General features: G+C 43.4%; 2 protein-coding genes across 3 annotated transcripts in view; one reads left to right on the top strand and one right to left on the bottom strand.

Annotated features, from left to right (window-relative positions):
* Positions 1 to 4,804: 4,804 nt before the first annotated feature.
* Positions 4,805 to 18,006, bottom strand: CIB3 (calcium and integrin binding family member 3). 2 transcript variants are annotated; one of them, XM_024194217.1, is made up of 6 exons: positions 17,956 to 18,006; positions 17,562 to 17,596; positions 13,528 to 13,639; positions 12,976 to 13,123; positions 5,851 to 6,046; positions 4,805 to 4,971 (listed from the first exon to the last, which is right to left on the bottom strand). In XM_024194217.1, exons 1-6 carry the CDS (start codon positions 18,004 to 18,006, stop codon positions 4,950 to 4,952), a joined length of 564 nt encoding a protein of 187 aa, XP_024049985.1. In that variant the 3' UTR covers positions 4,805 to 4,949. The 2 variants fall into 2 exon arrangements, with proteins under 2 accessions (XP_024049985.1, XP_024049986.1); XM_024194218.1 differs by lacking the exons at positions 13,528 to 13,639; positions 17,562 to 17,596.
* A 4,540-nt stretch (positions 18,007 to 22,546) lies between these two features.
* The window catches only part of FAM32A (family with sequence similarity 32 member A), a 3,222-nt gene continuing 3,066 nt past the window's right edge, over positions 22,547 to 22,702 (top strand). Inside the window, exon 1 of the mRNA XM_026654956.2 lies at positions 22,547 to 22,676. Coding sequence (XP_026510741.1) covers positions 22,600 to 22,676 — 77 coding nt within the window. The 5' untranslated portion in view covers positions 22,547 to 22,599. The remainder of the gene's footprint in view (positions 22,677 to 22,702) is intronic.

The raw sequence follows: 22,702 nt of genomic DNA on the forward strand, positions 1-22,702 counted from the left end.
TAGCAAATATATATAGTGAATTAATGTATACAGTTGGATACATGCTTTCCCTAAGTGCCGCTAAACACTGACAATGCTACATACAACTTGTAGCACTTTCACAGATCTTGGATAAATTCAGCATGTAGGTGGACACTTTCACTAGCACTTTCATAATTAAATTGGTATTCTAGAAAAAAGATGGTTTTATATCAACATGGCCAGAAGAAGCAACAAAAGAACAATAGCATATTCATTCATCACATATGTTCAACAGCTACTATTTGTACCACGCTTTTGTTTATACATGGAGGGCAAATCTCCATTTTTTGGTGTATCGAGTTTTGTAAAGCTTCGAAGAACTCATTCGTTACTTGAACGTATTAACGCACTTGCTGCAAAGCTTTAGGTGTTTTTAAAAACAACTAAAAATGCAGCAGTTACTCTAACAATTGACACTTGGCTTGCACAGAAACAAACCTACTTTTCGAGCACAAACTCAAAGACGTTATCTCAGTTGTCTTCATTTAATGACCATCACAAGACCTTGTGGTTGACTTGATCTTTGGTGGTGGTTGGAATATTTTCAGACTGGCCCACCCAAACAGAGGTCTCAGACTTTCAATACCCTATCTTTCAGTAATAAGTGAGGGTGCTTTTTAACGTGTTGTCACCTGGATGTGCACTAAATGTGGTCACCTGAGTGCACTCAATGTTTAGCAACATCAGAGCCTTACGGCAGCACCAGGCTTTCAGCCTCAGATTTATGAATCCTATGGATTATTTTAGTCTCCTTACTGCTGCTGAGAAACATTTGGTCCCTCCCTTTAGGTGGGATGTTACTAACAACTTCTGTTTACTGTTAGGGTGTTCTTTCCTCTTACTTTCTCTGGCTGATACTAGTGCCCAGAGGCCACCATGGTTTAAAGGTGTTCTCTAGGACTTGAAACAGTTGGGTGGTATACTGAAGAAGAGACTGGCAAAGAGCTGCTTGGAATATGATCTTCATTTGTACAGGATGTTTATAGGGGGATATGGAAGAACTGACCAAGGCACACAAAAAATTTGTGATCATTCCTAGACATTGCAAAGACTCATCCAAATGAATGCTGTTGGGTAGCGTGCAGTCTGATTACTGCAGGGTGACTTGCTCCATGACTAATTTTTTCAGATGATCATGGTGGGTGGGTGAATAAGGTAGATTGGCAGGCTGGTCTCTCTCCAGCCCTTGCTGCAAGAATTATATACTCCCAATAGAGTGTCGGTCAGGGGTTTAGTGTGACTTGGTCACTAAGGAAAATCTAACCTCATTCATACCAACTCTTAAAAAACCTGGAAACATTTTTCTTTCAGTGTTTTTTAGGATGACCACTGTTGGCTGCTCCCGCTGTGACAATGCCTTTCTTAAAATGCACTCATTGGTTTTCATGTTTGTATTTTTAAAAGCTGTTATGTTTATTATGTGGTATTTGTTTTTACTCTGTTGTACAGGACCCTGAACATTGCATAAATAAATTTCTTATGAAAAGAGCAGAACTTTTTTCTTTGGTTTCTGCCAGTTCTGTTCATCTTCCATGTATAGCTTCCTAAGTAGAAAATAAGGTATTTCTTCCATTAGAGAGAAGGGGCAAGAACTTGGTAAGTTCTGGTTTGGTCTCAACTCATTTTTTTTTTTTTCCCTTTAATTTCCAGTCGTCTGTTGAAAAAACACCCAGTGTTGCTCTTCTGAGATAACAGTATCTAGCATAAAGATGCTTAGCAACAAGGCTCATTTTACTGCAGAATCGAGTTGACTACTTCCAGTTTTATTGGACCAACATCTGTTGGTGGAAGGTTACAAACTTTCAAGTTACTCAGATCTCTTCTTCAGGACTGTGTAGCTTGAAAGCTTGTACCTTCCACCATGTTGGTCTAATAAAAGATATTATCTCACCTACCTTGTCTCATATCTTGGGGACCCACAAGACTACAACAACACTGCAATACAATTTTTTTATTCTGTGTATTCCCCTACTCTAGCACCCACTCTTGCATTTATTTGGGAAACTGCCATAAATGATGATTACTTAATTTTGTTGAAACTACCACACAATTAAAAAGTTACATTATTTCACAGCTTTCAGTAATCATACAGTGCCGCTTGCTGGGTGATACAGGTGGTGCTACTAATGTGTGGTTGATGCTTATTAAAATCCTAGATAACTTTGTTCTGAGTCAGCCTCTCCAGACACTGCTCCACTTAAGTGACACACAGGAGGGCTCTTGAGTGCTGAGAAACCGCAGACCTGCAGTAGCAAAGGCTGGATACAGAAATAGAGCTTGAAAAGAGATGCAGGACCAGGAATTCCCCTCCCTTGATCCCTCAGACAGGCTTTTAAAGTTGTTTTATTAATGAGAAAATGAGCTAGTATGTGGTGCTCGGCATTCCAGGCTGCATCCCTGCTTTCATTTTCTAATGTTAACTTGAGCCATTATTTATATTCAGGGTCCCCAGTATTCAGTGATGCTGTAGCAATGGAATTTGCCATGGAATTATGCTCCAGAATCACTTTTTTTTAATTAAAAAAAATGGGAAGCAATTGTAATAAATGCAGTGATGTCTGCCTGAATCTGTGGACAGGCTGAACCAGTAGCTGTAAGGGGGATGTGAACTGCCCCATTCATCTCAACAATGTTTATCAAAAGCTAACAATTATAATTTGTCAATTTAAAAAAATATTTAATTGGCCACTTTAACAGAAACATGCAGCAAATGTGCTTATCCCACAGCCCTAAACAATCTTCCATAATTCCCCAGCTGTCCCCTAACCAGCTCCCCAAACCCCCAGCTTCACTCCTGACTTCTGCAAAGCAATTAAGCATTTTCAATACAAAATTTTGCAGCACATCAAAAATTTACCCTGTCCTTGCATTTTTAAATTAACGAAATTTAATACCAAATTAAATAACACAAGAAGGTTGTTCCAATTCAATTATTCATTTTCACATATAATTCTGTAAAAAAAAAAAAAAAAATAAAAAAAAATAAAATCCAATTTTACATATATCTGAAGCAAAGACCAAATTTTCAGTCTACTGCACTAGAACACCGCAGATTCCAGGCTCAGGTTCCTGCAGGTCACAGAGCACATAGGGTCCTCTTCATAGCCTTACTCACTGTTGTCTACTTTTTTTCTTTTCAGGAGAGTGATTAAAATACTGATTATGAAGAATTGTTTTCTCACAGAGTTATTTTAAATAATTATATGAGTTGTGCAAATTTCTTAGTGGCTTTGCTCCCTGAGAATCTGACTGAAACCAGCGGCTGCATTTCAGGGTCCACGCTAGCACAGCAAACTATTCCAGGAAATAGAACAACAATGCAACTTAATCTTCCAGCAGATCAGGAAGCTCCCCCACTCCCACCCAGGACAGTGGCACCCAAATGATCCTTCAACATTAGTGACAAAGAACCTTCTTCAACACAAACTGATCATCTTAGCTGCAGTTTGAATGGACTTTATGCTCCAGTTATAGAAGAAATGAAGTCTGAGTCAAATAGAACTAGTAAGTAAGATAGTCTAATTACAGATATTAAATCTATCAAATTTCAAGTTCTTGTTTAAAGCTTTTTGTATTTACAACATGCAAACAAAACAAACTATTGATAGAACAATCTGAATTGAGCTATCAATGGAGAAAACATCTAAACTAATGGAAAACAATCTGTAAAACAACAGAACAATCTATAATGGATTAGGAAGAATATACTGGGATATTTAAGGAGGATCATGGATTAAGATTGAATTTACCTTTAGATACAATAAAAGATGCAAATTCGTATCCAAATAAATATATATTTATATTTTGTAACATCTTAAAGCGTTAACCTTCAGCGGCATCTGTGGAGCAATTCCACTTAATCTTGGAGGATTTCTCTAGCACTAGAAAAAGCTAAAGGATGGCTTTTAAAGTGAAGTAGTCAGATAAAGACTTGATAGTAGTGTACCAGGTAGGATAGTCTATTTGCCTAACACATTGCTGGAAAGCTATACACCTCTACCCCGATATAACGTGACCCAATATAATACGGGTTCTCATACAACGCGGTAAAGCAGCACTCCGGCGGATCAGCGCATCAGCTCCCAGCCGTGGCGCTCCGCCTCTCGCCGATGTGTTGGGGAAAGGATGCCCCCCCCATACTCACCTGCAGCGGGAAGCGGAGCGCCACGGTTGGGAGCTGACGGAGTGTTGCGGGCTGGGGTTGGGCTGCTCAGCTTCCACCACTGCTGGTGAGTGCGGGACCTTTCCCCAACACACACACACACACACACACACCCCAGCGACACGGCTAGGGCAAGGAAAGTGGAGCGGGCTGGGGCTGCAGTGCTCTGCTTCCCGCTGCAGGTTGAGTACGGGAGGTGTCCTTTCCCCAACCTCCCCGCACTCACTGGCAGCGGCGGTCAGGGGACAAGGAGCAGGGAGGCCAAAGCAAGTTCACTATAACGCGGTCTCACCTATAGTGTGGTAAGATTTTTTGGCTCTGGAGGACCACGTTATATCAGGGTAGAACTGTATATTTTTTGTAAGTTCTTTTTAGGGCCTGGCTCTCTCTGAACTACAAAAAATAGTTTATTCTGAAAATGACAGCATGTTGTGCTACATGTATACTCCATTACCGCATTACAGATCAGATCTGCTCAGGCTGTAAATCAAAACAAGACTTTTTTTTAAATATTTTATTGGCAAAAAAACCACTTCTGCTAAATTACAGTTCATCAGGATTTCCCTTTGTATCTTCTAAAGATTTAAATGAGACAAAACAAGACTTTTCCAACTTGCTCTTCAGAGTCTGAAAATCCTTATTTGGTCCTCTTTATTTCTTTCATATGAACAGTAACCCCAAGCAAAATAATTCTGAAAGCAGGTGGTAATGACATATTGCAGACTCAAGATGCAGTTCTCATCTCTCTCTCTCTCTTTCACCAGATTCAGATTCGAATGTGAAATGTACTATTTACCAAAAAAAAAAAAAAAAAAAATCAGTTATGTGTGGCTTTTCATCTGTAGATCTAAAAACACTTCACTAAGGCTGAATAAACTAACAGCTGAAAGCCAAATGCTAGGACTGTGTTGCAACTTGATGATTGTTTCATAGACACATTTTTTGGTACCTGGTATTTTTGTGTAACTGAAACACTTCATAGGATAAGACAGAAGTCAGAAACTGAGTCTGGAGAGAAAAGTATAATTGAGTGTATGCTGAATAGTAGTATTTATGAACGGTAATTCAATGTAGTGTGTGACAGAGATCCAGTCATCCTTAACTTGGGCACACTTTATTTTATTTTCTGGTTTGGGGATAAGAATTTAAAATGCTGAAGTTTGAAGAATCTTATGATATAATTAAAATTTCTTTAATTTTAAAAGACTGTTTCCATTGCAGTGTTGCCAACTCTTCCAAATCTATCATGAGTCTCTCAGTATTTTGTAAATCCCATCTCCTGGAGTCATGAGATTATGTGAGAATCTCCTCTCTCTCTCTCTCTCTCTCTCTCTTTATATATATATATATATATATATATATATATATATAAAATAAAATTTTCAAGCAAGTTTCTAGTACTCCTGGGTGTGGAGAAAAGTTGTAAAACATGGTCTGCGGTTCAATAAACAAAAGACAAATAAAAACCCAAAGCATTTTTTAATCTTGTTAATTTGGGGAGATGGGGGTTGACTCATGTTTTTTGAATGGTTAAGGTTGGGAATAGTGGCACTGACTGTCAGACAGGGAAGTTTTTAATTTGCAAGTGCTTGTAAACCATGTGCTTGTAAAGGGCCTCTGATAGAAAGTAAGGAGGATTTCCCTATGTATAACAAGGCTGCTGTTACCTGAGGAAATCAGGAGCTCGTACTATCATGTGCTGAAAATCTTCCACAGAGAGTCTGCCATCATTGTCTTGATCAGCTTCATCAATCACCTTATCACACACAAGACAAACCTCCTCTGGGGTAAGTTCATTTCGGGTCAGTTTGTTAACAGTTTTCTCCAAGTCTGATTTGCATATGTAATCATCATTGTTAAAATCTGTCAAAGGAAACAGAATTAATAAATTCAAAATTACAAGAGCTGTCCTCTACATGTCTCTCAGCCAGCCCCACAGTGAAAAGCTGTGTGTGTGACTCATTACCAAATCCCAATACCTCTGAATAATGGGACTCCCAAATAGGATTTTAGAATTGTACACTCGCAATTTTTAATTTGCATTTATAAAATTACTTAAAAGGCACTGTAATGGGGCACCTGCCCCGCACCGGCCCTGAGAGGGTTAAAACCAGCCTAGGGAGGCTGAGGGGCAGGCAGCCAAAGGAGTGGCTGCAGGGGAACAGCCTATTAGGGTGATTGCTGTAGATAATTAGGACGGTGGCTGGACCAGCCAATCAGGGCTCTGCCAGCCCATATAAAAGGAAGCTACAGACCAGAGCCAGTAAGTCTGCTGCAGGGGGCTCCTGATGGGCGGTCAGGACTTACAGCCCCCCCAGCCACTGAAGGAGCGGCCTGGCTGTGGACTGCCAAGCCACTGTGAGGAGTGGCTGGGCTCTTGTTGGAGAGAAGAAGGGGGGGAAAAACAGATGGTGACACAGCCAGAGGACTGTGCCACGAAGCAGACGGTGAGAGAAAGAAGCTGTAATGGGCCTGCAGGGAGAGGCAAGGGTGGGAGCCACCACCAACCGAGGGTGCACCTGCTGGGACAGAGCTAATTCCCAAAACACCCAGCAGGAGGTGCCAGTGTGTGAGTGACCCGGTGACAGACACCCATCCACAAACTCTGCATACTCAATCATATAGATCCTAAATAGCTTCACCAGTACAGAGTTTACCATGGTGCCAGGCCCAGAGTCAGAAGGGGCCCCAGCCAGCCTGATCCCCCTGGCTGGCTGAGCCAGCCAGGAAAACTGCCTCCACCCTTGCCCTGCCTCTTCCCACCCCTGCTCTGGCCCCCTGTCCACCCCTTCCCCCCCTCAAGCTCCCTCCCCTGAGCTACACGTCCCTGGGGACTGCAGCAGGGGTCGGGCCCGCCCTGCACTCACTGGGTGGTGGGAAGTGGAAGTGCCCCAGCCTGCTCCACTCCACTGGCTCCTAACCACGCCGCTGGTGAGTGCTGGGGGGATGGTTCCCCCCCCTTCCCCCCGAGCCCGGGGAGCAGAGTGTAGCAGGCTGGGGCCGGGTCACTCCACTTCCCACCGCTCCATGAGTGTGGGGTTGGGCCCACCCTGCAATCACTGGGCAGCAGGAAGTGGAGCGACCTGGCCCCAATCCGCTCTGACAGCTCGTGCTTGGGGGGTGGTTCTTCCCTGCCCCGCGAGCCTGGGGAGGAGATGGAGCGGTGGGGAAGGGGCATAGGATGGGGAAGAGAAGAGGAAGTGGGGGCTGGGGGAATGAGGTAGTGGGGATGAAGGGGGTGGGGAGAAGAAGCGGCAGTGGGGAAGGGGAAGGGGATGGGGAAAGTGGGGGCCCAGGATGCAGCATCCCCTTGGCAGAAGCTGGGGCTCCCCTGTTAAGCAGGCCCATCGAACCCTCACCCTGACAAGCCCCACCTCCCCTACATCTGTACCACCCTGATGAGCCCCCCCCAGACACCCTCCCCACTGAGCCCCCAACCACCTGTACCTGGACCCCCACCCAAATGAGCCCCACCTCCCCTGCACCTAGACACTCCCATCCCCGCTGAGCCCCAAACACCTTCACCTGGACCCCTGCAGAATCCCATTGCTCCTGCACCTGGAACTCCACAATGAGCTTCTGTGCATCCAGCTCTCCCACTAAGCCACCTGCACCCAGATTGCCCCAGAGAGAACTCTCTTACCCCCACCTGGATCCCCCCACACCAAGTCCCTCTGCACTTGGATCCTGCTTCTGGGCTGAGCCTGCTCACCCCACACCTGGTGCGCCTGACACAGGGGGGCAGGCCCCCAGGGTGTTTCTGGGGCAGGCCTGGCCCTTGCACTGTGTCAGGGTTGGGTGCAGCCTCACTGCCGCGTCCCTGTCCTGGGGTGGGGTGGGGGGAAGGCTGCAGGGTAATCTCCCACCTCCATGCAACCAGTGGCCTGTGCTCCCCACTGCCATGTTGGAGCCTCCACATTTATTTGACATAAAATTTGCAGAATTTTAAAATATTGTGCACAGATTTTTTAATTTTTTGGTGCAGAATCCCTGCAGGAATATGGGGTGCTGTGATGGTGGGACTGTGAGGAAGGTGGTGGGCAGTGGGGAGGTCTATGGGCAGGGGACGCTGGGTGAGCGGTGTGGTGTGCAGGGTGCTGCAAGTTGTGGTGAGAGGCCAACAGGGGAGGTCTCTGGGAGGGGTGGGGGCTGGGCAGAGAGATCTGTGGTGGAGGTCTCTGAGCGAGGGGGCGCTGGGCATAAGGGTGGGGCACTGGGCAGGGGAGCGGTGTGGTGCGGGCCCGCCCTGAAGGGGAAGGGGCATGCTGGCAGCAGAGGGCTGGGCAGGCCAGTGTGCGTTTGGCAGCCGCAGGTTTGTAAACAGTGCCCTGCTGCTGGGCTGCGCAGAGCGGGAATGCTCCCGCCACGCTGTGCCTCATTGCCCCCAGCCCGCCCTTCACTCTGGAGACTGACCATCCTGCCCCCCAGCACCTTGCCCCATGGAGGCCCAGAAATATATCTGGGGCGGGGCCCACAAAAAGTTAATCCGTCCCTGAGCTTCACCCCCTAACAAAATCCCCCCATAATCAGAATAGCAAACTAATATTAATGAACTAAATGAATAATAAAGCACAGTTAAAGAAACTGTTTGATTTCCTTCCCGCCCCCCCATGCTAAGTCACTTCCACTTAAGAGTGCAAAAACAGAACTTGCTGTTCTGTTTGTATTGCATAATAGATTGTTCGGCTTTTGTTGAAATTGAAAGAAAATTCAACTGAAAACAATATTACAAGAAAGACTAAACTACTCCTGTTCTTAAAATTGCCCTATGAGAAACTCTGATATAAGGCAAGGCTTTTCAAAGGACCCCATTGGAGTTGGGTCAGACAGAACTTTTCCAATCAGCCTAATAGTTTTTTCTTAAATGCTGCTTCCTCTAATCATGAGGATTGGAGATGAAATAACTGCTTTGGATGAAGCACCAGGAATTCTCCAGCAGATGTCAGACTCTGATCAGTTGCACCCTCCAATCCCAGTAAAACCAGATCAGAGCCACTCAAGTGCTTAATTAAAGAAAATTTTAAAAGGGGAAGGAGAAATACCAGGAGAATCTAACAAGAAAGGATTAAATGGCAAGACAAAACTAATTAAAAATGTGTATGTGCCAGAGGATGTAGGACCTGCCAGCTTGTTTTATGGTAAGAAAAATTTAAAAGTCACAACCTAGCTATCTGCATCCAGCAGAGATGGAAACTCAGTATATGCAGCAGGAGAATGGGAGCCAGCTACTATAGAAAGGAACCATGGAACAGATCAAAAGTTGATCATCGTATTTAATCTAAAGAGAGAAATCCCTGGGGGTTTTGACATACCAGCATTGGAGACATTCTTGGTGGATGGGAACTCCCAGAGGTAAGTAGGAAACAAGTCATGTCTTCCACTCTCCTCCATAGCTCCCCACCCCCTCAATGGGATTTCTGGTCAAAGACACCACTGTTAAATGTTATTGAAATCTTACATGGATGGGTTAAAGTACTCTACCATGCGAGATGCATGGATGGCCAGGAAGTGCATATCTGAACATGCCAATTAAGCCAGTCAGGAACCCAGAAGTCCTGGACATAGCAAAGTAGTTGGTACTGGATAGCAAGTACTGATGTCAGGTTGACCAGAGTAGTCAAAGGACAGAATTGTTTTCATAATATGTAGGTTTCTCTGAAACTAAGCTAAAAAGGCCATATCTAGTTTAGCTTATGAGAAGTGTAAATCTTGATATGTTAAGCAAACTGCTTCTTTTAATTCCATTTCCTCTGTTTTTAAATCAATCTTGATTTTGGTCATGATTATTCGTCACGAACGATTACTGGTGATCACTCATGATTACTGGGTAATGTCACACAGTCCATAGAGAAAAGAAAACCTTGTAATTGCTAAGGCGAGGTACTGCTGATTGAAGAATTTATAGAACCTACATGTCCTTCTCAGGCTTGGGCTACAGTTTACCAGTATAACTCTTTCAATTAGGGGTGTGTTTTTTTTTGTTTCCAGACACTCTCTTATACCGTTAAATAGTAAAAGCCTTAGGTTATGTGTACATTGTCCCGCAGTTCAGACTATGGGGATGTGCACAACCGTGCACACCAAAGTCCTGCACTGTAACTCCCCTGTGTGGACATTGTGGGCGCAAACAATAAGTTTCCTAGTAGCCCTGTTTGAAGAGGATTATGTTAACGTGAACTAGGAACATTTTAGTTCATGCCTGCAGCAGCCACACAGGGGAATTACAGCACAGAACTTCGATGCATATTGCTGTTCACACGCCTGTAGTCCAAACTGTGAGGTAGTATACACAAGCAACTAATATGGACAGACTTATACTGGTATAAAGCTGACTTATACCATGATGACTGTTCCCCTTCTTTTACGGGAACAAGTTATGCTGCTATAAGCACTTTTATATTGCTATAACTCTGTCTCTGGAGAGACCAGGGGTTGGGGGAGGGAATACATTTTAACTACACTAGTATAGGTTTCCAAAAGGGCCTATATGGGATAAGAACGATGTGTATTCAAACAAATTCTTTAAATGGAGGTTGTGCATTACCACCATGGTCAGTTCTCAAAGTTTCAGGCTTCAGCAAATTCTTTAGGTTCTGTTATGAACCCTCCAATAAGAATATAAGAACGGCCGTACTGGGTCAGACCAAAGGTCCATCTAGCCCAGTATCCTGTCCACTGACAGTGGCCAATGCCAGGTGTCCCAGGGAGAGTGAACCTAACAGGTAATGATCAAGTGATCTCTCTCCTGCCATCTATCTCCACCCTCTGACAAACAGAGTCTAGGGACACCATTCCTTACCCATCCTGGCTAATAGCCATTAATGGACTTAGCCTCCATGAATTTATCCAGTTCACTTTTAAACGCTGTTATAGTCCTAGCCTTCACAACCTCCTCAGGTAAGGAGTTCCACAAGTTGACTATGCGCTGTGTGAAGAAGAACTTCGTTTTGTTTGTTTTAAACCTGCTGCCTACTAATTTCATTTGGTGACCCCTAGTTCTTGTATTATTGGAATAAGTAAATAAGGAAAAGTTATCTACTTTCTCCACATCACTCATGATTTTATATACCTCTATCATATCCCCCCTTATCTCCTCTTTTCCAAGCTGAAAAGTCCTAGCCTCTTTAATCTCTCCTCATATGGGACCCGTTCCAAACCCCTAATCATTTTAGTTGCCCTTCTCTGAACCTTTTCTAGTGCCAGTATATCTTTTTTGAGATGAGGAGACCACATCTGTACGCAGTATTCAAGATGTGGGCGTACCATCGATTTATATAAGGGCAATAATATATTCTTCGTCTTATTCTCTATCCTCTTTAATGATTCCTAACATCCTGTTTGCTTTTTTGACTGCCTCTGCAGACTGCGTGGACATCTTCAGAGAACTATCCACGATGACTCCAAGATCTTTTTCCTGATTTGTTATAGCTAAATTAGCCCCCATCATATTGTATGTATAGTTGGGGTTATTTTTTCCAATGTACATTACTTAACATTTATCCGCATTAAATTTCATTTGCCATTTTGTTGCCCAATCACTTAGTTTTGGGAGATCTTTTTGAAGTTCTTCACAGTCTGCTTTGGTCTTAACTATCTTAACCTCTCGAGGTCCCTTCCAGTCCTAGAATCTATGAATCTTGAGCAGTTTAGTATCATCTGCAAACTTTGCCACCTCACTTTTTACCCCTTTCTCCAGATCATTATGAATAAGTTGAATAGGATTGGTCCTAGGACTGACCCTTGGGGAACACCACTAGTTACCCCTCTCCATTCTGAGAATTTACCATTAATTCCTACCCTTTGTTCCCTGTCTTTTAACCAGTTCTCAATCCATGAAAGGATTCTCTTTTATCCCATGACAACTTAATTTACATAAGAGCCTTTGGTGAGGGACCTTGTCAAAGGCTTTCTGGAAATCTAAGTACACTATGTCCACTGGATCCCCCTTATCCACATGTTTGTTGACCCCTTCAAAGAACTCTAATAGATTAGTAAGACATGATTTCCCTTTACAGAAACCATGTTGACTTTTGCCCAACAATTTATGTTCTTCTATGTGTTTCGACTAATTTGCCCGGTACTGACGTTAGACTTACCGGTCTGTAATTGCCGGGATCACCTCTAGAGCCCTTTTAAAATATTGGTGTTACATTAGCTATCTTCCAGTCGTTGGGTACAGAAGCCAATTTAAAGGACAGGTTACAAACCCTAGTTAATAGTTCCGCAATTTCACATTTGAGTTCTTTCAGAACTCTTGGGTGAAAGCTATCTGGTCCCGGTGACTTGTTAATGTTAAGTTTATCAATAACTGAGGGCAGCTCGACAGACATTTGAGGCTTGGTCTACACTAGGAACGTATGTCAGTATAACTATGTCACTCAGCCATATGGAAAATCCACATCCCTGAACGACAGAGTTGTACCAACACCCACTCACCCCCCTGCTGTAGACAGCATTGCATTGATGGGAAGGCTTCTCCTGCTGACATAGCTACCGCCTCTTGGGGAGGTAGAGTACTTACACCAACATGAGACGCTCACCCATTGGTGCGGGTAGCGTCTTCACTGAAGTCTTCACTCTTCACAGAGTTGTACATGTAGACCTGCCCTAAGAGAGATGACCCCCTTGGCTGTGATGATGAGGGCCATCTAAGTACCAAAGTACATACACAGACCCAACTGAGATGGCAGTTTGCAGTGCACATCTTAAGTGCTCTTGCATCAAGGAACCTTGAGTCAAATACAGCACCAGGATTACCTCCAAACTTTACTATCTATGCCTGTTTCACTCACCATAAATTTTAAAGGCATAATAAGCTTTGAGGTCTCTGGGAGCCATTTCACTCAGGACTGAAAACATGTCCAAAAAGTCATCTAAAGTCATGTTGCCCTCTCCATCCTCTGAGAAAACTTCTGCTATCCGTTGACGGAATGGATTGTCCTGTGGAACAGGGATGCAGGATAAAACGGGTCAGTCTTTACTATCATTTATGTCAAGGCATTTGACGGACTCAGTAGTAGCCAAGCTCTAGTTTTGCCCCCTCTTTATTTTAACCCAGGTGTGGCAGACAAACACCCCCTTGCTCTGCTACTCTTTTATGTACTGAGGCTGACTCAGAGACCAGCTTCAGCATTCTCTACTCTACATGGTGCTTCAAAATGTTTTCAAAGAAAACTACTGGAAGCTTCCAGAAGGATGTTGGAATTAGAGAGCTATTCGCCAGGGAGCCAGGATTCAGATATCTTTCAGCCTCCTGGTAATTAGTACAGGATGAATTATTTAGCAGAAGAGGAGGAAAGTGAAATGTGGCTCCCCATCTAGCATCTGTGTTCCTTGGACTGTACCTTCAGCTCTGCCATGCTGCCAATGAGTTCATAGGGAAGCTTCACATCTGGTTTATCTATATAGCTAAGTGGGACCAGCTGTGGGGCCAGGTCTCGGTATCTGTAAAACAGTCTGGAAAGGGAAGGAAAGGCTCATTTAGGGCTCAGTATACTCATGGCTCTAATAACAACGTTTGTCTTTTCAATATTGCTCTTTTTATACTTCACATCATTTAGCAGGGTGGTTACATGTAAATGTCACATAGGATGCTTGATGAAGGGAGAAACATAGTGTGAAATATACTTCTTATATTATATATTAACCAGAAAAGTTATTTTCAGTGTTACATAAAAAAGAAGGGGGTGAAAAGGTCTGTTCAAGAACTAGGCAGCTGTACTATGGGAAACAGAATGACAGAAGCAGTTTTCTAACGTTATTTAGTAAATTACTACTGCCCCAGTTATGCTTCCATCTCACTTCTGCTAGTCTGACATCGCTCTATCAGCAGCCATTTTTTACATGATTGTATTACTGAGAGGAACAGCCTTCAAAGTTCTCAATGCTCTAAGACTAATCCAGCTAAAATTCCACACTGGAGAAAATAAAATAACATAAAACAGTATTTCTAACTATCTGGATTATTACTACTAAGCCAGCAGCCTACAATTGTCCACCCCTCATCCCCCCCACCCCCCAATATCCACCACAGGCACCTTAGCGCTTTGCTGACACTCACTGTAGACTTTCATCTTGAGAGACCAGAGCGTGCTCCCTCACACTCTCATGCACCTTCACCTCCAGTGCACCAGATGCAGTTCAGCTGACTGGGGAAGGCAGGCCAGGAGTCTGGAATCCCCTCAGAGGATACACAGCCCCTTCAGACTAGGAGCCTCCTTCTGGTGGGGTGCCAGCTGGGGGAGCAGGAGGTGGCTCTGCTACTGCACTGTCCTTCCTGAAGAGAGAGAATCTAACTAGGATAGAAACTACAGTACTGCAATCTTTAGATGGCTGTAACAGCTGCAGAATGGCTCTCCCGCTGCTATGAAGCCTCTAGGAAAGGATTCCTCTAGCCCCATCCCTATACAATTCCCCTGGTCAAGTCCCTGTGCTTGAAATGGGGTTTGCCCCCCTATTGCAGCAATATAACAGGCTCAGTGCCTTGTCAGATTGAAAAGATTTCTATATTCATGAGTCATAGAAGGGCAAATTAAGCCAAATCCTGTCTCAGTTCAACTCTATCTGACTAAACCTAGGAACAAAACAGGGTCAGATCTCTGGACTCTAGTCTGCTTTCACTCTGCTTTTCTCAGATGAATTCTAAGGGAAAGGGAAGCTTGTAGGTGTTCTGCACAGTTTTTTCCCCTGTGCCTGCAGTGGCACCTCAATCTGTGTTTTAGTTTCTTGAGCAGTCCTTGTTCTCCGCAGGTCCTTGTTCCCTGGATAGAGAAAGTTAATAAAGGCAAGAGATGGCCAAGTTGTTTTTACTAAAAACAAAAGAAAAAATAACAAAACAACCCCCCCCACACACACACTTTTTGTCTTTTAAGTCCTTCTCAAGATATTAGTCACCAGTAGCCTTTTCCATGTACCTCTGCTTCCCAGCTAGCCACCCAGGCATTAGTACCCCTGCCTGAAGGCTGCCTTACTTGGCAAGTGTATCTCCAGTTTATGGCCAAAAGAGCTGCCTCATATCCACATGCATAATCCATACTGGGATGTATGTGAGCAAATGCTGCTCATGGCTCTGTGCGACCATGAATTCTGAGTGAAGCTCTTCTTAGTGATCCCCTCCTAGTGAACAAGGTGATGCAGAGGAGAGAGGGAAGAGCTGCTGGGTTAGAAAAGAGCTGTAAACTAATTCTACAGACAGTCTTCTCAGTAATATTTCATTCCAGCTCCCATTGAAGTCAAGGCCTCTTATTGTGGTTTTAAATATGGATTTAGGTGCCTAAATGAAGGCACACAACTTTAAACATTTTGGATGTAATAATGACTCATAGATTTTTAAGGTCAGAAGGGATCACTGTGATGCAAATAAGCAATCTTCAAAAGATCTCAGGAGAATTAAGAATGGGGTGCAATAATGGAAATATTTTATGCCTACCTTGCCTTTGAAATGAGCAGACCTTTTCCCCCTGCAAAAACAAACAAGCAAACCCACAGGTGCTAGGAATAGAGAACACCTCCAGGACCATCTAGTCCACCCAGTGGTAGGAGTGTCCTCTACCCTAATCTCTTAGGCTTCCTTAGATACCTGCTAAAATTTCCCTTCCTTTTTTCTCAGCTTTAAGGTTTAAAAAAATGGGCTTGTTGTACCCTTCAAATGTGGGACTTCATCCTGCCTTTTGTTGCCCACCCAAACCTCCCACTGATTTTGTTAGGACTCAGAACTAAGAAAGGGAGAAGATCTATAAAATGACCTCAAAAAGTGTTCATTTTTCTCAGTGCTATTTACTTCTATTCTTGCACTAGACTGAGGAGACCATTCACAGTTGTCACCAATTAAAATGGTATCAAACAATGGGACAGAATTTTCTAAAGGGTTTCCTATCAATAATAAATGCCTTATTCATGATATAATTATGGCCTTGGCCTCTATTCAATACACAAAGACACAAACAGCTTAGGTTTAATTTATTACAGATGTTCACTTCATTTGCATTTTGTGCTGCACAGCACTCATAAACAGAGACCAGGGTGGGCAGCAATAGGAGATCACAGTCTGCTGTAGAAGGGCACTCTACTTTCCAAAGGAATTGGCACACTAATGTTGTGCAGTGACAACCTAAGAAAGGGGCAGGTGCTGGAAGTGTTTCTGCTGATTAATTTGCTGCATGGTAAATGAGAACCAAAAGCTGATTTCCCCATGCAAACGGTTGTCCACTACATCAGCAGAATACACTACTATTGTGTGCCAGCACCTGCAAAAGTACACTGTGGTACCACTAGGAGAGGAGACCAGGTTCAGGTTGCAAATTAGGACTCTTGATCTCTCAGCCAATGAGGCATATAATGTATTACAAAAATCACTAAGCCCTTCCTCCTCACCCCCTTGTGCCCAGGTGACTAAAGATCAAATGAATTGGCCAATATGTACCACTTACTGGGAAGAGGTCCTAAAATTTCTGGAAATGAGCGATTCAGGCTAACCCAGGCCTTGTGCTCCAATGAGGCACCAGGCTTCAAAATATCACCACAGCTTTTCACATAGAAAGTCCCAGTGGGTGACATCATGTCGTCTCAGCAAAAGCTTTTAGGCTACATGATTACTGTGGAATCATTTTTGTGAAATAATTTAATCCCTAATCTTGTTTCATGGGACTTGGGGCTTGCAAAAAAGTCTCAGGAAAATATCATAAATGCAGCTGTAAAAAGTGACAGAAAACAATAGATGCTCTGGAGACAGCACTATATTGCCAGGACAAAATTAAAAGCTTTCACTTTAGCTTTTGCTCTGTTTTAATAGACAAAATGAGCCAACAAAAGTCATGGAAAAGAGCATGTTACAGGGTCAAAGCAGAATGATTTCAAAGCTAGAACAATCCTGCGTTTGTAAAGAGATGAAACAGAGGCTCTAATTACATTTTTATAAATCTAAGAAATTATAGTTACCATTAAAAAAACTAAATCTGCATGGCACTAAAATATTTCTTAGGTTACACTATAAAGACAATAGAACTACTGGGAAAATATTTAACCAAATAGATGGCATATGCCAAGGGTAGCAATATTCTGTGTATCACTTGTTATAAAACAAGATAGTGGGGCATGGGGCCCTCTGGTAGAGTATTTAGTGAAATACTTAAATGTAACTTGTTATAGTGTTTTGGGTGGAAGTGGCTGGCATGTTAATTGAATTATAGATTTTTGTCTTAACTAAAGACATTGAACATGATTTTTCTGCATGTGTGTATACACTCTGCTGTTATCCATCACAATGACGCCATATTAAATCCTACTTAAAACATATTAAAAAGATTACTAAGATCACTAGATGAGTGGCCTGACTTTATTATAATCTCCTTATAGTTTTACAGACAAAAAATAGACGCACCTCAGAATTTCTTTCCTTGTAAAGAATGTGCAGTCCTGTAAAATATGGAAAGATATAAAATGTGGTGGTAAATTTTTTTTTTGTTTTTAAACACACACTGGCCCAAACTCTTTCCTGTTGTAAACATACTGACTTCACTGGATTTACATTAATGATGAAGCTGGCCCAAGCTTTATAAACTTTCTGTTTACAATTATAGAGTAATGTTTGACAGTTTCTTCTCACATAAAAAAAGGTAAAGGGGTATTAAACAGCCATAAATCATTTACTCTAAAGACTTCGGACACCATTTGATAGTCCTGTTTAGTGACATATAACTAAGTGCTGGAGACTGCTTTAAAACAACCTGCCATTATCCTGCATTGTGTCTAATTTGTCTTTTGTTTGTTCTTACCTGATATGCATCCAGCTGCTCTGGAGTGAAAATGGTTTGTTTATTGCCCATTTCTGTTTCTGAATCCTGATTCTTGTCCCATTGCTCTTTCCCCTTAAGTTACCTTTACAGGAAGGCTGAATATTGAGATATGAAAAGCTGCAACAATGAGGTTCAGACAGAGAGGAGGATCAGGTAACCACCTTCCCTGCTTCATGGATTTCAGAATCATAATAGGAGCATTTCATCAAATCTTTAGTCTGAATACATAAGACTCTCATACAGCATTATTCACCTGCTTCCTGTGTGCTCTGCAGAGACTCATATTACAGCATTTAACAAACAACTAACACAATTTCTATCCCTTGTCTCTGAACTAGATAGGGGACTGTGTGGATTTTAGTTTTATGTTTCTAGCAAGTAAATTCACATACCTAATGACTGCTAGGAACTCTCTTTCTTCCTTCAACATTCAGCAACTCACTCTAAAAAAGAATCACAGTGAGTATGGTCCTGAGTCCTTTTCTTGATGTTCATTATAATACACATTCTGCACCATATGCTAATATTATACTGTATTTTGACTGTGTACAGCAGCAATACTATACTCAATCTCTCTCTTTTTTTTTTTTTTTTTTTTTTTTATATCCATCCCGTGCCAATGTTGGCACACAATGCAGAAACCATTCCTCTGTCATTTACTGCTGCTTCCTTCCATTTGCTCTATGGTATTGAGATTGACTATTCTGCCCTCATTGCTAAGGTTTCTCTTATGTGTCCTCATTTCTCACACCAGTTGGTTTCCAGTTGACACCTTCATGTGTTAGTCTGTGTTGGATTCAAGTCTGAATCTGGATTACATGACCCAAAAATGCCAAGTGCCCGCTTCTGATTCTAGTGGAAATGACTGACATCTCTACATAATTAGTGTCTTTCAATTGAGGTATTGCCAACCTCAAGCATTCAACAGTCATGAGTCAGGCCCAAAAATCATGAGATTTTTTGGGGGGGGGAATGTTTGGCAGAGGCACTGGAACAATGTGTATAGTGGGGGCACTGAGAGCCACTGAACCAAACTGTAAACCCTGTATATAATGGAAACCACTTAAAGTCAGGGGGTGCTGCAGCACCCCCTGCACTCCTAGTTTCACCACCTATGAAGGTTTTATTTGCCTTTGGTTTCTGAGCCTTTAGGGTTCGTTTGCTTCATGTTTTCAAGCTTTTTTTCCTGCAACCATCAGGGCTAGAAACTTACTTAAAAATAATCAAAGCTGAGATTTTCACGTTACCTCCTGATTCCAACAGCTGGGGCTTTAAGAAAAACACCAAATACACTGCTCTACAGCCAAAATGCTTCTGAAATAAATGTAGTCAAACTTTACTAATTCTGGGTCACTGAGAACGAAAATGATGCTTAAAATTGTTGATTGGCTCTAGTTTTCAAGATAAGCTATTGGGTCAGTATATACGATCTTTGACTTGGGAATGGCGGAGGATAAGTGAGTTATAAAGGGAAGGGATCTCAATTTAAACCAGAAATGACTAAAATACATCTTTGACTGGATCTATGAATAAATCTATGACTGGGTTTGGACAGTACTTACTTTTTAGGCAAAACAATGAATGATGCAATCTGAAGCTGGTATTGCGTCACACATGATATGAATTGCATCATGTTATTCCTAGAAGTCATGGATGATGCAATCATAACGAAGCTTACATCACTCTGCTGAACAAATTGCCCTATATCAGCTCTAGAAATCATACAGTGTCGTGCTCTCTTATTTGTCAGTGTTTGATTTTGCAAAGGGACACATTTCTGTTTAGCCAAAGTGAGCAGAGATGCCTCGTACTTGTGTGAACAGTGCAGATAACTTCTGCTATGTTTGTGGTGAAGTGACTTTTGCATCACAAAAGCGCAGTATAACCACTATGGTTAAGAAAGCCTATCACCTTAATTTGGCTGCAAAATTGGAGATCAGGACAAGAGGTGAGCCCCACACATATGCTGCAACACTTGTGCAACAAATCTTCGCCAGTGGTTGAACAGGAAAAGGAAATCTATGCCTTTTGCAGTGCCAATGATTTGGAGAGAGCCAACAGATCATACCAGCAATTGTTACTTCTGCATGGTGCCTCCAGTTGGGAAAGGTGTGTCAAAGAAGAAAAAGTAGACTGTGCATTTTCCAAACATTCCATCAGCTATACACCCAGTACCCCACGGAGAAGGACTGCCGGTTCCTGATGCACCAGAATCATTCTCACTTGAGTCAGACGAGGAAGAGGATGAAACTTCTGGTCCTGAACCATCAATGTCACAGGACCCACATTTTCTCCCATCCTCCTCCTCTGAACCACACCTCATAACACAAGGTGAACTGAATGACCTTGTCGGGGATTTGGAACTACCCAAGAGTAAGGCAGAGCTGTTGGGCTCCAGACTACAGCAGTGGAATCTCCTGGCAGGTGATGTTAGGGTTTCCATGTTCCGTGACCGTCAAAATGATCTTGTCCCATTCTTCTTCATGGAAGGGGATCTTGTAGCCTGCAAAAACATCGATGGTGTGATGTCAGCCCTCAACATTGTTCACGATACAGATGAGTGGAGACTGTTCATTGATTCATCGAAGACGAGTCTTAAAACTGTTTTACTGCATAATGGCAATGTTTTGCCATCAATTCCAGTTGGTCATGCAGTCCGTATGAAGGAAACCTATGACAACAGGAAACAACTTTTGAGGTGCATAAACTATGACCAACATCAGTGGCAGCTTTGTGGCCATTTGAAGGTTGTTGCTCTCTTGCTTGGTCTGCAGACTGGATACACAAAGTACTGCTGTTTTCTCTGCGAATGGGATAGTCGTGCAAGAGATTCCCACTACATCAAGAAAGACTGGCCACTCCGAGTCATTGAAGCCTGGGAGGAAAAGTGTTCAGCATCCACCACTTGTTGAATCAAGGAAGATTTTGTTACCACCCTTACACATCAAGCTGGGTCTGATGAAGAACTTTATCAAGGCCATTGACAAAACACAAGCAGCTTTCAAGTACCTCCGTGGAAAATTTCCAAGGTTAAGTGAAGCTAAAATAAAGGAAGGTGTCTTTGTTGGTCCTCAGATTCGTGAACTTCTTCGAGATGATGCATTTGACCATGCACTGCGTGGCAAGGAAAAGACGGCATGGAAAGCCTTCCAGTTAGTGGCAATAAATTTTCTCGGAAACAACAAGGCAGACAACTACAGGTTGTTGGTGGAAAACCTCCTCAAGGCATACAAAAGCCTTGGTTGCAACATGTCACTAAAGATACATTTTTTTGCACTCTCATCTAGATTTTTTTCCACTGAACTGCGGAGCAGTGAGCGACGAGCACGGCGAGCGATTTCACCAGGACATTGCAACAATGGAGAAACGCTAACAGGGCAAATGGAGCCCATCAATGCTTGCAGACTATTGCTGGACAGTGACAAGAGATGCTCCATTGAATGAATACAAGAGACAAGCCAAGAAGCGCCGAGTAGACACTGAATAGGACTGAACTATGTACATAATAGTTTTTTGCCTTTTGTTTCATAATAAATTTTATTTATATAACCCTTTTGCTGATTTTTAAAGTGTTACATAAACAGGACAGGTGAAATATTATCATGTAAAGCAACCATAAACACATGAAAAGACCTAGGTTTACAATTTATGATTAAAACTCTACTATCTACACAGTATACATAGACATAAAATGTAAAAACTTAAATATCTTAGAAACAGTAGCCAATCAGTTGTTTTAATTGTCATAGTTGAATTCAGCACATCAAAATACCTAATAAATAGCACATTTTATCTCTGAAGCAGACGACTTCTCAACAATTGTAGACCAGTGATGATATGAAACTTGCAATAAAATTGTGAGAGGTGACAACTGTCAGGACAAAATGAAAAGATGGCGCTTTAGTTTCTGCTTGGCTCTAACAGACAAACAAAATGAGGACCAGGAAAGCCAAGGCAGCCAGTATGTTACAGTGTCAAAGCCGAATGATTTCAATGGTAGAACAGCCCTGCGTTGGTAAGGAGACAACAGTGATTTTAAACCAGAAGAAACGGATCCTCTCCACCAGCGCCCTAGCTCTCAACGCTCCCTCCCGCGCTATGCTGTTGTGTTGGCGCCAGCCCGCGGGGGTCGCAGTCCGAGCGCCTTCCCCTTTCCCCAGCCGGGCTCAGTGAGGCCAGGCTCCAGAGGGGACGCCAGGGAGGTGTTGGTTTTCCCTCCTTCGTGCACTACAGAAAGCTCCGTTTGGGGTGAGGTTTTTCCCGGGGCCGGGGAGGTGTTGTGATGGTCACGGCGCTTACAGTGGAAAAGCTTCCCGTGCACTACACAACACTGCTCCTGTCATCCCGGGGAGAGGCCCCGTCCCTCTCACGGGGCTGCTGACCGCCAAACAAGAGCCCTCACGCCCGGCTCGGCCCCCGGATCCCAAGCGCTGCCCGGCTCACTGGGCGGGCGGGGTCAGCCCCAGCGCATTGCCGTGAGGGAAGAGGCGGGGGCTGTGCACTGTGCGACTCACGGGCAGGAGACCTAGCTCCGCCCTTAAGCCGTTGCCCCGCCCACCCGGCCCCGTTCCGCGCTGTGTAACCCGGAAGCGCTCGTGCGCCTGGCCTAGGCCCTGGCGCGGGATGGCGGATTATGAGAGTGTCCAGCGCGCGCCGCTGCGGCTGAAGGGGAGCGGTGCGGCCCCGGCGCTTGGGAAGCGGTGAGCTGCTCGGGTTTGTCAGTGGG

Source organism: Terrapene carolina, unplaced genomic scaffold (genome assembly GCF_002925995.2).
Source record: "Terrapene carolina triunguis isolate 2854851 unplaced genomic scaffold, T_m_triunguis-2.0 Scaffold194, whole genome shotgun sequence".
NCBI classification, from domain to species: domain Eukaryota; kingdom Metazoa; phylum Chordata; order Testudines; family Emydidae; genus Terrapene; species Terrapene triunguis.

What these genes read in the sequence shown, in the direction of transcription:
- CIB3 (XM_024194217.1), bottom strand. Translation starts at nt 18,006, where the DNA reads ATGGGCAATAAACAAACCATTTTCACTCCAGAGCAGCTGGATGCATAT. An exon ending in ACAAGGAAAGAAATTCTGAG is followed by an intron (nt 13,640 to 17,561) that starts GTGCGTCTATTT and finishes TTCCCTTTCCAG; the next exon opens with ACTGTTTTACAGATACCGAG. An exon ending in TTATGCCTTTAAAATTTATG is followed by an intron (nt 6,047 to 12,975) that starts GTGAGTGAAACA and finishes TTCCTTTGACAG; the next exon opens with ATTTTAACAATGATGATTAC.